At 42.4% G+C, this 14,883-nt stretch overlaps 1 protein-coding gene across 1 annotated transcript in view; it reads left to right on the top strand.

The window, feature by feature from the left end:
- cebpz (CCAAT enhancer binding protein zeta) overlaps window positions 1–14,883 on the top strand; it is a 21,349-nt gene continuing 6,466 nt past the window's right edge. The window contains 11 exon segments of the mRNA XM_039781689.1: window positions 1–250; window positions 1,431–2,428; window positions 2,430–2,927; window positions 7,179–7,410; window positions 9,051–9,216; window positions 9,629–9,717; window positions 10,582–10,635; window positions 11,464–11,566; window positions 13,260–13,316; window positions 13,431–13,497; window positions 14,265–14,377. Coding sequence (XP_039637623.1) covers window positions 50–250; window positions 1,431–2,428; window positions 2,430–2,927; window positions 7,179–7,410; window positions 9,051–9,216; window positions 9,629–9,717; window positions 10,582–10,635; window positions 11,464–11,566; window positions 13,260–13,316; window positions 13,431–13,497; window positions 14,265–14,377 — 2,578 coding nt within the window. The 5' untranslated portion in view covers window positions 1–49.

The raw sequence follows: 14,883 nt of genomic DNA on the forward strand, positions 1-14,883 counted from the left end.
ACGTCGTTTTTCTACATCCGGGTCACGTTCTCCTCATGCTGTAGCAAGCATGGCGTCGAAAAACAAGTACCGAAAAAAATCCAAAGCGAGCAGTAAGGTGACATTTCAGCCTGAAGAAGACGACATGGAGGCTGAAAACAGCGGCGGAGAGGAAGATGGAGACCCGGCAGATGGTGGAGGTGAAGACAGAGGGAAGAAAGAAGAGGAAGAGTTCAGTCTGGACGAAGTTTTACGGCTGGGAGGAACGCAGGTGAGTTTTCCAGATAAAACCTCTTTACAGACAGTAGTACTGCAGCAGGGTTACTTGTTAATAACAGTGGTGGAAAGTACATGTACTCAAGCAGCGTTACTGTACTTAAGTATACATTTCAAATACTTGAGTATTTTCTTTTCATGCCACTTTCTACCTCTAACGTTACTCGACTACATTTGAGACGTACGTTACGTTACAAATTAAGATATACATGCAAAACATATAAACACTTTATAAAGTATGATGTGTTTCAAATTAAACTACCGAACAGTTTACACAAGTAGCTGAAACGATTAGTCGATTTATCATATCAGTCTGGTGTACACTGTTAACCTAGACTTAATGACTGCTGCTATTAATCTCCAACACTCTCCATGTTTTTCTATTTTTATTCTATTATTTTTATTTTATTTGGTCTTTTTTTTTTTTTTTTTTTTTTTTTTTGTTTTTTTTTTGTGTGTTTTTGTGCTGCTGTAACAACTGAATGTCCACTCTGGGGATCAATAAAGGTTTATCTTATCTTAGTCAACAGAGAATTATTATTAATTGCCCATTATTCTGATTATTCTTATAAGCAACAAAAAAACGGTCTCTTCCTGGTTCCAGTTTCTCAAAAAGTGCAGCTGGTTGAAGAAACCCAAAACAGTTGTAGGCAATTTTTTATTTCTGTAGTCCTTGTACGGCTTCGGTTGTTCAGCCATTTAACATCTGACAACTTGTTAAATGTACCAAAAATAGGTTTATATACAGTACAGGCCAAAAGTTTGGACACACCTTCTCATTCAATGTGTTTCTTTATTTGCATGACTATTTACATTGTAGATTCTCACTGAAGGCATCAAAACTATGAATGAACACATATGGAATTATGTACTTAACAAAAAAGTGTGAAATAACTGAAAGCATGTCTTATATTTTAGATTCCTCAAAGTAGCCACCCTTTGCTTTTTTTGGTAACTCTGCAAACCCTTGGTGTTCTCTCAATGAGCTTCATGAGGTAGTCACCTGAAATGGTTTTACCTTCACAGGTGTGCTTTGTCAGGGTTCATTAGTGGAAGTTTTTCCCTTATTAATAAAAAAAGCAAAGGGTGGCTACTTTGAAGAATCTAAAATATAAGACATGTTTTCAGATTATGACAGTGTTTTTGTTTTTTCTTCTTCTCTCGTCCGTCCCCAGGCTGACTACATCCTGCTCGCCGGCCTGAACGACACCAACGAGCTCATCGACGGAGGAAAGAAAGGAGCGATAGACGACCTGGAAGAGGGCGAGCTTGAGAAGTTCATCGCCAAACTGGGCGTCCGGGCGTACTCCGGACTGCAGGTCATCCCGGACGAGCCCGAAGGCGACGCAGCAGACGCCGGCGATACGGAGGGCGAAAAAAAGGCCAAAGCGAAGAAAGCGGCGCCGCCGGAGGGAGACGCAGCCAACGCGGAGCAGCAGAGAGTCACCGCGAAGCAGCAGGAGGAGAGACAGAAGGCCAAGAAGACGAAAGACGCCGCGAAGAAGAAGCAGAACGTGAACGTGTTTGAGTTCCAGCGGCGACAGATCCTGCTGATCAAACCCGGGGGGAAGTGGTTCGACCTGGAGTACACCGCGGAGGGCTCGTCGGCGCCGCAGGACCCGTCCCTGGTGTCCCGGTACAAGGCGCTCGCCCAGCAGCTGTTCGAGGCCGACGTGGCGCTCTACAAGAGCAAGAAGAACCTGCAGAAAGGCGCCAACTCCAACTGGATGAAGACGGTCGTGTCCTCGGGCGTTCTGGCCGACAGGATGGCGGCCATGACGGTGCTGATCCAGGACGCGCCGGTGCACACGCTGGAGCACGTGGAGAGCCTGGTGTCCATGGTGAAGAAACGGGGCAGCCGGCGCATGGGCCTGATGGCGCTGGACACGCTGCGCGAGCTGCTTCTGTCCGACCTGCTGCCGGAGCACCGGAAGCTCCGCGCCTTCGCCGAGCACCCGTTCGACCAGCTGGAGGAGAAGGCGAGCGGCAACCGCGACGCCCGCGACCGCCGCCTCGTCCTCTGGTACTTCGAGCACCACCTGAAGCACCACGTGGCCGAGTTCGCGGCGGCCCTGGACGACGTTGCGCACGACACGGTGGCGGCCACCAAGGCGAAGGCCCTGGCCACGGCGTACGAGTTGCTGTGCAACCGCCCGGAGCAGGAGCGCGTGCTGCGTCCAGGTGGTCAACAAGCTGGGCGACCCCGAGTACAAGACGGCGGCCAAGGCGTCCTACCTGCTGGAGTCGCTGCTGCACAAGCACCCCAACATGAAGGCGGTGGTGTGCTGCGAGGTGGAGCGCATCATGTTCCGGCCCAACATCGCCGCCAAGGCGCAGTACTACTCCGTGTGCTTCCTCAGCCAGGTGATGCTGAGCCACGACGAGGCCGACCTGGCCGCCAAGCTCATCGCCATCTACTTCTCGTTCTTCCGCGCCTGCGTCAAGAAGAAGGACGTGGAGTCGAAGATGCTGAGCGCGCTGCTGTCGGGCGTGAACCGGGCGTATCCCTACGCCAGCGCCGGCGACGAGAAGGTGAAGGAGCAGCTGGACACGCTTTTCCGAGTGGTTCACCTGGTGAAGTTCAACACGGCCGTGCAGGCGCTCATGCTGCTCTTCCAGGTGATGGACTCGCAGCAGAGCATCTCCGACCGATACTACGTCGCTCTCTACAGGTACCGCCACACCGGCCGACGTCTGTGGATTTATTTTCTGGATGAGTTGTTTGTAGGGATGTGGTGCGTTCTTTTTGTCTTGTAATCGCGACTAGTAGCTCGAGTGTGACGTCACATCCGTGTCGAAAAACGAATAACCGGCGAGGGTTGTTGTTGTTCTTTTTGTCACACGATACTACGAGTCGGAGAGAAGGTGGATTTTTGTAACATTTTTAGTAACATTTAGGATTCTATTCACCCAGTTATTGACATATTACACACATATATTTCACAGTTTGATACATGAAAATTACGTTTTTATTAACGTTAACGTTAGGCTACTGCTCTGCTTTCTGCTCAAGACTCGGCTTAAAGCGTTGTTGTCATATAGCAACCGAGCGTCTCTAGCCAATTTCAGCTGCACAAGCTACAAAATAACTAATTAGGCGATATTTAACTCCTAATAAGACTGTAGAGACATGCCTATAGGTAGCAGTATACAGCGCTATGTTTAACTCCTAATAAGACTGTAGTGACATGTCTATAGGTAGCAGTATACAGCGCTATGTTTAACTCCTAATAAGACTGTAGAGACATGCCTATAGGCAGCGGTATACAGCGCTATGTTTAACTCCTAATAAGACTGTAGAGACATGCCTATAGGTAGCGGTATACAACGCTATATTTAACTCCTAATAAGACTGTAGTGACATGCCTATAGGTAGCAGTACACCGCTATGTTTAACTCCTAATAAGACTGTAGAGACATGCCTATAGGTAGCGGTATACAGCGCTATGTGTACCACTTCTTCATTTGGTTACAACAAAGACAAAAGTGCTTAAAATTGTAGAAAACCCCGATGTTTACTACGTGTTATGCACGACGTAGCCATCTTTGAAAGTGAGCTTCGGGGTCCTCTGAGTTCAGACGACTTGACGAGTCGATACGACCTCGGGGGTTCTTTTGCAACATCCGGTTTGTAACTCCGGAAAACAACCTTCGTAAAAACGACCCGTTTGGACAAAAAGAACGCACCGTTAGGGTACCGAATAGAGGTGTTGAAATTAATCAAATAATCAACGACGTAATCGTTGAATTGATGCTGCTATCGATAACTAATGTCTGCTTTATTTCGCCTGACAACCTTTCTGTTTACATATTCTGGTGTGTGTTTTGCACATTCAGGAAGTGCCGTGTGCTCAGTAGGGCTGGGTATCGTTCAAAAGCTTTCGATCCGGCGCCAATTTCGATACCTCAGTTTCGATGCCGGTTCCTAACGATACTTTTTTCGATACCGTATGTTTTAAAGTCCATTTCAACATCAACACAAATACATTAAACGCAAAAGCTTTTATTTTCCACTTTAATTGTGAATCAAAACAGTTATCAAAATTAAAAAATTCCGGTAAAACTGCTCACTCAGAGTAACATTAATAAAAGAGCAAATATGCAGAGAGGACAGATAAGCTTGCGCTTACGCACTCGGACGCTTTTGGAACCGAAATTTGGCACCGAAAGATAAATAATTTTTTCCGATACTCGTAGGATTGGAGTATTTTTTTTGATACCATAAAAGTATCGACGTTCGGTACCCAGCCCTAGTGCTCAGTGCTGTAAAGTTTTATGTATCCAGTTTATTTAGTATTAGAGCACTGCAGAGTGTTTTGTTTTTGAAGCTTGAAAAATTAAATTAAATCTCCTACATGGCTTTAATAGAAACAAGTATTTGACGCATCGTGATGCATCGAGATATCGAATTGAATCGCTGACATGATAATCGAATTGGGAGATCAGCGAAGATTCCCACCTTTAGTACCGAACCCGGTACTTTCACCGGTACCGACCGAATCACATCGCTACTACCGAGCGTTGGTTCACGTAAAATCAAACGGTGCCAAATTTCGGTACCTGAGCGCGCAAGGAAGGCAAGGCGACTTTATTTCTACAGCAGCTTTCAGCATCAAGGCAACTCAAAGTGCTTTACATGGAACATTTAAAGAGCAATTAAAAACGGTCATGATGAAAATAAAATAAAGAATAATATACAAATACAAGTTTACTACTTATTCAGTTTGATAGGTCGTAGGGACAGGTTTGGGAGGAGTTTTATTTTTATTTAATTTCTGTCAGTGTAAAATATTCAGAATAAATAACCGAATGTTCTGAGTAAATGGGATCAATAGATTTGGAGTTATTTTTACAACTGAAATATTTATTTTTTTGTAACAGACAGAGGGAAAGTACCAAAAAGTTTAAACGCAAGTACCGTTAAAGTACCGTTTCCCAAAAAGATATTCTCAAAGATATTCAGTTTCCTGTCCCAGAGGAGAGAAGACACTAGAACAATATTCACATTTAACAAGCTGACTTCACACAAGTTTTACTTTCTTCTCATAAAATATTACTCAAACTGATTAAGAGGTTATTGAAATAGTTGGCGATTAATTTAATAGTTGACAACTAATTGATTGGTCTTTGCGGCTCTAATCTCATCATCGCTACTTTTCTACTTAAGGTCATTTTTCGCAAATGTTTGTGTTTTCACTGGCCATTAAATCCCTTTTATATAAAGTCCGATCATTTGAATAATGTTTTGGGGAAATTGTGGAACCCCCTGGGAGTTTTTACAAACAGTTTTTTTGCAGCTTGTTTCCCACCTTCCAGTCACAATTATTAAAATCCATCAATCTCAGCAATATACCATGCACTTTTTTTCCCCATGAAAATGATATTATTGCGATTTTAAATTTGCAATATTCTGCGATATATTGCAATGTATTACCTCTTTTTCCAACTTCAATTTTTTTCCAAATTCAAATGATGTCCCCAAAAGGAAACTTTGTCAACATCTGTTTTATCTAAAAAGATACATTTCTCTGTTTTGTTCTTCTCACTTCACCTTTATTGCTGCAAAATAGGATTGCAGCGTTTCCTTTCCTGAGCATTCTGTAGCAAATAACAATAAACCCACTATTAATTACATTATCTTAATGCAGATCTAAGGCCCTGTTTACACGATGACGCTCGCTGTTGTTACAGAGTAAGCTACAGAAATTATAGGCTTCTGTTATCTAAAATAATTTCAATGTAATGGCTCAATATTTAAATGATTGATGATGACAAGCTTTTGTTGCCACTTTTGCGTTTTCTCTTCAGATCGTTTCCGTCTAAACATAGCCTAAGTATTATTATGTTTTTGGTTAAGTTATTATTTAACATTATTCTTTTTATTTACCGTATTATTTTGGAACAAACGAGGAACTCTGTTTAAGAACGCCGGCTCGCAGCTGCAGGTTCTGCTGCTTCAGAGCACCGCAGCGCATATATCTATATCTATAATCTATATCTATAATCTGTAATCTATAATCTATATCTATAATCTATATCTATAATCTATATCTATAATCTATATCTATAATCTGTAATCTATAATCTATATCTATAATCTATATCTATAATCTATATCTATAATCTATATCTATAATCTGTAATCTATATCTATAATCTATATCTATAATCTATATCTATATCCTCCAGTTTAACTGCCACAAGTTGTTCTTCTTGTAATTAAGATCTCATTAATTTTTATTATTTTATCATTATTTTATTAGTATTTTTGTATTTTCCTTGCATTTAAAATTTATAAAAAGTTAAATAAATAATACATTTTAATATAAAAATATTAATGATTAATCGATAGTCGATCGTTAATTCTCCCGACGATCGATTTAAGAAAATTTAATCGAATGCCCATCCCTAGTTTCTATAGAAACTGTAGTGAGATGAAAATCTAAATGTTGATTCTCCTTCTCCTCCTCCTCCTCCTCCTCCTCCTCCTCCTCCTCCTTCTCCTCCTTCTTCTCCTCCTTCTTCTCCTCCTCCTTCTTCTCCCTCCTCCTCCTCCTCCTTCTCCTCCTTCTTCTCCTCCTCCTTCTCCTCCTCCTCCTTCTCCTCCTTCTCCTCCTCCTTCTCCTCCTCCTCCTCCTCCTTCTCCTCCTTCTCCTCCTTCTTCTCCTCCTTCTCCTCCTCCTCCTCCTTCTCCTCCTCCTCCTTCTCCTCCTCCCCTCCTTCTCCTCCTCCTCCTCTCCTTTCCCCTTCCCTCCTCTTCTCCCCCTCCTTCTCCTCCTCCTCCTCTCCTCCCCCCCCCTCTCCCTCCTCCTCCTTCTCCTCCTCCTCCTCCTCCTTCTCCTCCTCCTCCTTCTCCTTCTCCTCCTCCTCCTCCTTCTCCTCCTCCTCCTCCTCCTCCTCCTCCTCCTCCTCCTCCTGTGCAGGAAGCTGCTGGACACGGGGCTGTCTTCGTCCTCCAGACAGAGCATGTTCCTCAACCTGCTCTACAAGTCTCTGAAGGCGGACATCGTGCTGCGGCGAGTCAAAGCCTTCGTCAAGCGACTGCTGCAGGTCAGCGCCGAGCAGGGCGCCAGCTTCGCCTGCGGCGCGCTCTTCCTGGTGTCGGAGGTCATGAAGGCCAAACCGAGCCTCAAGATCCTGCTGCAGGAGGACGGGGTGAGTAGGTATCGAAACCCCGGCGCTGATACGGCACCGGTGCCTTAACGGCCGATATCTACCGGACCGAACAGCAACGCGCATTTCGGTGCCACTGAAATGCGCGCGCTTCTCTCTGATGCTCCGAAACAGACCTTGGAGGCAGCTGTAACATCGCCGCACGTCACGCTAGTTCACACAATACACCTGGCAGCAGGTAACGTTAGCCTAGCGTTAGCTAGCAGCTGGTTTAAACACTGGTAGAATGCTGTCAGATAAACGGTGTAAAGGGTGACTGTATTTCGCTGTAGAGGATTCAAACAGTCAGTCCGTAGAGAGTTAGGTCGGGAACCGGAGGGTCGCTGGTTCAAGTCCCAGTACGGACCGAAGTCCGGAGGTTGACTGGTAGCTGGAGAGATGCTGTAGTGGACGTTTCCTTTGCAGCAGGGGGGGGGATATTTCAGAGTTTAGTAAATTGAAACAAATAAGACAGATGAGACTAAAACCAAGTTGGGTTTTTGTATTTTATTAAAAAAGATATATTTGCAAATAGGAGCAACATGATTTCACAAAAGGCCGCAGCCCAGTGTGGAGTCAGTTTCTCAAATGAGTGAACAAGAACACCAGGCTTATCTGCATCTTCAGAGTGACAGCACACACGCACTTGGCTTAGTATGACGCTACAATTTTGACAGGCAATCTGATACACATGAAGACAATCAGAGAAATACAAGAGACATCTTGGAGCCATCTCACCTCCTCCTCCCTGTATGACTTTCACCCCCCAGTTACATCTTAACTGGCATGGGAAAACCAGAGATAGTTTCTAGGGTGACCTTGTACCTTTATCGGTTCAGGCAAACAGTGCTCACATCATGTTCCAGACTGGATGTCTCACAAAGTTAGAATCAAAATCTACATGTGGAAAATGTTATAGACTCTTTCAGCATTCGTGGATGATTTAAAATAGAAATAAAACTATAAATATATAAGGAATTATGCTTAAGTGCCATTACAATGCCAGTTCACCTCCTGGGCACTGCCCCCCCCCCCACCCCTGGCTAGAGTTTGGTTTTTTCCAGCTCGCAAGCCAACAGAGAGTTGCTAGACTGACCCTAGGGTGGGTCTAGATTTCTAGGCTAAATAAAGAGTATAAATTATTATATATCAAAATGATTAGTCTGCAGATGCCGTCGTCAGAAACATAACACTGGCGGTGCGTTTACTTGAAACTGGTAGCTTCGTGGTGCATTCAAAGTTCAAACCCTTTTCGCATCAAGTGATTGATTTTTGTCGTTTTAACAGTAATTTACTGGTGAAATAAGTTATTTTTATTACTTTTTTAATAGATTTTGGCCATATAGTCATAGCAATAAACAAGCCGTTCTTAAATGTCACCAACAGACATTTGTGCTCTTCTTTGTTCTTCTTAAAGTATTGGTTCGTTTTAAAGTATGAATGAAAGATGTAAATCATTGGTAAAAAAAAAGAAAGAAATATATATATATATATATATATCTCTATCACGATACATACAATTGTATTGATTTTATTTCCCGGCCCTTCTCTTAATCTCGATGATCCCTGAGAAGATTTTTTTTTTACAGTGTTTTGTCGTTAAAGTTTGATTTTTAGCATCACTTCCTGTTGTGTTCCCTCAGGAGGGGGAGGAGGAGGAGTTCAAAGACCTCGCTGAAGAGAAAGATGATGATGATGATGACGAAGAGGAGCGTTTTGTGGACGCCGACAAACTGGAGGAAGGAGTGAGTTTAGAGACGGAGAAGGCAAAGCCCACTGCATCATGGGTACATCACCAGAACCTGGAAGGTGTGTGAGAGATTTCTAATCAGTATTTGGCTTTTGGTGTTTGTTCAGCCACAGTAGTGTAATATTACAGATGTGGATGGAGAAGCTGATTGACAACGATGATGACAGTGTTTTTAAAAGTGTAAAATCAAGATTTAAATCTTTCCAAGAGCCAGAAATACCTTTTTGTATCTTTTCTGTGGTTTCTTACATATTTGGCTAATCTTGAAAACATTAAAATAAATAACAGATTTTGTCTGATAATTACTGTTGATTACTTTCGCATTTCCATCAAATCTTTTGGGGGGGGAAAAAATGCCGATTCTGCAGCACAACAACAGCATTAATAGGAGCGGTTTGAATGGACGTTTTATAGTAAAAGTTGCATCTTAATTATTCTTAATTGATTCTTGATTTCTGTGTTGACTTCCAGGAGGGAAGAGCAGCCACCGCTACGACCCGCTGCACAGAAACCCGTTATTCTGCGGCGCCGACCACACGACGTTATGGGAACTGCAGAGGGTGAGGAACCAATAAGAGGGGATGCACCGAATCCAGATTTATTTCAACTTTTAGTTTCAAATTGTTAGATTTGCAGAGGAAAGAGGTGTCAGTGGGACTTTGAGGTTCTATGTATGTTCTTTTTACCCACCAAGCTGTCGTAATTCAACTATGATGAGGTCAACTTGTTCTTCTATCACCCCTTTAACCATGAAGTTTCTTGAGATGCATGATTTTTTTTTGAGAAGAAATGGCCAAAATAGAAACACACAACCAAATATGTATTCTTATGATAATACATGTGTTGATTGTATCTATATCACCACCCCCTGTAGTGCAAAAACATAATGTCCCTCAATTAGTTCAAGTCTGTTTCAGAGGATGAGAAGAAGTTTCAGTTCTTAAAGGGGAAACTTTTTCTAAGTAAATAAATAGAAAGAACTCAAGTTTATTTATTTATTCATTCATTCATAACATGCATGAATGAAAAAAAAAGCAACAGGAAGAAGAAAATCTTATGGTACCTGTCACTTATTTGTGCACATCAAAAACAAAACACAAATAAAAAACAAAAAAACAGTATTATCAGTACTACCTATCTTTACATTTAATTATCATCATTTTAAGCATATTAGTCATAATGTTTCTTATAACATTGCTGTATTTTTTTCTTATACAAATTCTTAAATTTACAAACACTTTTGCAGCACTTCAGTTCATAGTCCAAGGTGTTCCACAGTTTAACTCCATAAATGAACCAACAGGAATGTTCTCTCGGACTATTCTCCAGTAACTAGTTTGTGAATCTGTTAACGGAGATTAAACCCAAACGTGTGTAAACTTTCCCTCTCTTGAAACGTTTCCCGTGTTTGTGTGTCTCTGCAGCTCGCCGTGCACTTCCACCCCTCCGTGTCGCTGTTTGCAAAAACCATCCTGGAGGTAAAACTTTGATCATTTCATCGCACGGAAACGAAGGCTACGTTCCCACTACAAGTCTTGATGCTTAATTCTGATTTTTTTGCTCAGATCCGATTTTTGGTTTGGCACATTAGCTTTTTAAAATGTGGCCTTCATCAGATCCCAGTGTGAACTGTTTGCGGTTTCGAACCGACCCGCATGCGCAAAAGACCAATAACAGTGACATCAGACGCAGCACGCTGTCGCACTAAAGTTAGGGAGGTCATGGAGGAAGTCAGCATTCTCGCTTTAATTTCAAAATGTTTGTGTAATGGCAGCCATGACATAATGAGCATTCACTAACTAGGTCTAACACCTCCCTCTCCCTCCATTGACGTGCTCCATCACTGTTCTCCACGTTGTAGGCCTAGTCCAGTTTTTAATGTTACCGTCTGTGTCTAGGGCTAACTCCTGCCGGCGCAGAATGGTGACAAATGTCGATGTAGTAAAAGTCGCATCAAATCCTCCTTGGTTGTTCACACTGTGGCCGCATTGAAAAAAAAAGAAAATCTGACCTGGGTCTGATTCAGGACCACATATGGAAGTGGTCTAAATCTGATTTGAAAAAATCCGATCTGGGCAAGATCTGAGTGTTCACACTACTTCTGAAGAAGTCTGACCTGGTCACTGGACCCCAAAAAAATCTGATTTGGGCCACTTTTGCCTGCAGTCTGAACGTAGCCTTTAGAGCAGCTGTATCTGTAGGTGTCTGTGACATTATTTAAACATACTTCATTTCTTTCTTTTTTTTTTTTTTTTTTTTTCTCTCTCTCTCTCTCCATAAACCATTTGGATCTGTTGTTTCCTCAGGGGGGGTCCATCCAGTACTCAGGCGACCCTCTGCAGGACTTCACCCTCATCAGATTCTTGGATCGATTCGTCTTCAGAAACCCCAAACAGCAGAAGGGAAAACGTAATAAAAACAGACTATATTGTATTCTAGATAATCAGTTGTCTCAAAGATGCTCTACACTAACGATAGCACATTTCAACCAGCGCCAATGGTACACTTCCTGTCTCCTAAAGGGGCGTGGCCTCATTTGGACGTGCAGTGAACGTCGTGTGGATGGATGAAAAGTTATATTTGAATAATTTATTAATATGTTCGTTTGCTAGCGTCGGATATTTGCACAGCAATATAGCAACATAGCATCACGGAGATTAGTTTTGTTGGGGCGTTCAGGAACGTTAGCTGACGTTAGCTTCTCTGCATCGCCAAATCTCGCGAGAGTTCGGTCCTGAGACAGAACCAGGTCTCAATCAGAGTACATTTTCGTCTGATTTGTCCGTCTGGAAAATGGCATTTCAGTGTCTGAATGTTCTGGGTATATGTGACTTGTGAAGAATGGCTCCAATATTTACTTTATTGACAATGGGGCGAAAGGATCGCTCATAATCTGCGTTCACGTTCACTTCTCCCGTTATTGTTGTTAATCGACACACTCGGACCTGCCGCTAGTCTCCTAAAGGAGCGTGGCGTGGACACAGAGACAGGAAACTACTCAGAGTTTATCAAATAATCGGGCAGTCGGGACTCACCCGGAAATGGCGAGCGCAATGAGGTGACTAGAGTCTCTCAAAATCTGACAAATCTTTTAAACTGACCTTTGTTGAGCTGAAATGAAGACAGATTCAGCAACTGCACGGCCTATTTCTCTCTTAAAATGTTTTCAGAAACATGTTTCGGTGAAACTATTTTAGTACAATATGAGATATCGTATTCTGAACGAGCCGCCATGACAGTCTGGCTTTGAATTTCCGGACGCGTTCGTCCAATCAGCTGCCGGTTTTCATTTTCTTGGGCAACAATACAGAGTAGGGCTGCCACCTCTTAGTCGATTAGTCGACTAATCGGTTGTTTTGGTCTTAGTCGACTAAGATTTCTTTAGTTGATAAGTCATTTTTTATGCTTATTCATGCTTAATTACTCATTTCCAAGAAACTCATCAGCACATTTATGGTAAACACAAGATTTAAAGTGGTGCTTTTGCAGGATTAATTGTGGAGAAACTCAGTTTTACAGATGGTTAATTAACTACATTTATGTTGTGCTTTTCTAGTCTTAACCACCTCTCTAAGCGCACAGCTCTGTCAATTAAATCAACTAATCGATTAGTCGACAAAATCATATAAGTGTTAGTCGACTAAGAATTTCTTTAGTCGAGGACAGCCCTACTACAGAGTAGCGCCGCCTGCTGCTATGGAGACGTGTTACGTTTCTCAAGCACCTTTTAAGCTATAATGTGTAGTTTCTGTCTCCCCCATGAGGAATTCAGAGTAATGAAAACAACACTGTCGGCGCGTCCACATGATACAAGCCTTCAGTGATGGCGCTCACGCCCCAATCAGTCTTTATTCATACCGAGAGATCATTGGGGGGCGAACTTCAGTTACAGTGTCAACACAGAAAACGCCATCATAAGAAAAATGGAAAGACAATTTCAAAAAATTCTGAATTGGGATAAATTAGGATAGTAAGGATGCAAAAGAGAGTACGATAATGGAAAACAATAACAAGTAGAAGGTGGCAGGTTTGCCCTTTTTAATAATGTCAGTATGTGAAGATATCTTGGTTTCTGCTTCAATATATTTTTATTATTTCTTAGAAAACACAGACTCTGCAGCGCTGACGCCCAAACACAGTTCTCTCATCTCTATACCAGGTGAGTGTCTCTTGTTTTTATAACTAATATAATATATCTATCAATATCAATACCCGTCTGTAGTTTGTTTGGGGTTTTTGAGTTTATTTTTCTGTTCTCCTTTGTCTCCGTCAGTGAACTGTGAGGAGTTTCTGTTTAAAGAGGAGAGTCAGGTCGCTGTGGATGAAATCTTCTTCCATCGGTGAGTTTGAAACCATTTCATAGAGAAGTTATTGACAAAATGTAGCTTTTATTTCTCATATGATTTCTTTATCCTCACATAGACGCAACAAAAACTACTTTTACTTTGTAGTTAGTGAGACTATCTCCTGCTTACCTCTGATGTGTTTGAACGCAGTCAAAATCAAGATTTGGTTTCTCTCATAAATAAATAAATAAATAAATAAAAGAGAGAGAGAGAGCAAAGACCCTTGCGTCGGGCTTTGCGCTGCAAAGATAGGGCCCCAGGACTCCAGAGATCAAGGCAGGCCCACAGCAAGTACAACAGTACAGTCCCAGAGTATGGATATTTTTTATTTATTTAACCTTTTTATTTATCCAGGGATATTTGAGAACAACTTCTCATTTGCAACGACGACCTGATCACATTCACACAGTTCCACATTCATACCTGGAAGCTGCCCAGTGCAACCACAGTCTGATCTGCTGGCCACTGAGCAGCTCCACTGGAGCAGGTTGGGGGTTAAGGGCCTTGCTCAAGGGCACCTCAGTGGTGGTAATCCCCACCCAGATTTTATCCTGTCGATCTGGGGATTGAACTCCCGGTCACCTCCCGGTCACAAGCTCGCTTCTTTAACCTTTAGGCCACCGCTGCCCATATATAAGACAAGAACAGTACAGGCACACGCAAAAAGAAATGCAAAAGAAAGCCATCAGGTCCCAGTTTATGGTCTTTTAGATTTCTGCAGTTTTTGACTTTTTTTTTTCTTTCCCCTTTTTCTTCTACAGCTTCTTCAGGAAACGTCAGCAGGATAAGCAGCGTAAGACTCGCCGGCCGCGAGGAGACGGCGATAACGACAGCGTGGAGGACGTGGACGACGAAGAGTTTGAGAAATTGCTCGGTGAGTCGAGGCGCTCGGTTGAACCGAAGCCCTGCAGAGTCACCGTAAAGGTTTCTCCAGGTTCACGTCAGCTGACTTCAGCTTGCAGAGTTTGGACCGCCTGCTGCAAAACATTCAATAATAATAATAATAATAATAATAATAATAGCAGCACAGGAACAATAACCAACCAATAACGTGTAAGCCAACATGAAACTAAAAGTCTTACTGTACTTTGAGATTTAAGGACGACATTGCACATATTCTTTATTCTCACAACATTAGCAGACTCCATCCTCCTTTTCTTTTAAACACTGCACAGCTCTTTTCATTTTTAAACTGATATATTTTACATTATTTTAGTTCTATTTTAAAATGAAGATTCTGGGCGCCTGGGTAGCTCACCATGTAATATAGACCTATATCTATATATATCTATAGAGGTTCAGTCCTCTACGTCCTCTCTCATTCCCCTTCTCTCTCTCTCCCCTTTCATATCTTCAGCTGTCCTATCAAAATAAAATGCC

The sequence above is a fragment of the Perca fluviatilis genome, chromosome 18 (assembly GCF_010015445.1).
Source record: "Perca fluviatilis chromosome 18, GENO_Pfluv_1.0, whole genome shotgun sequence".
NCBI lineage: Eukaryota > Metazoa > Chordata > Actinopteri > Perciformes > Percidae > Perca > Perca fluviatilis.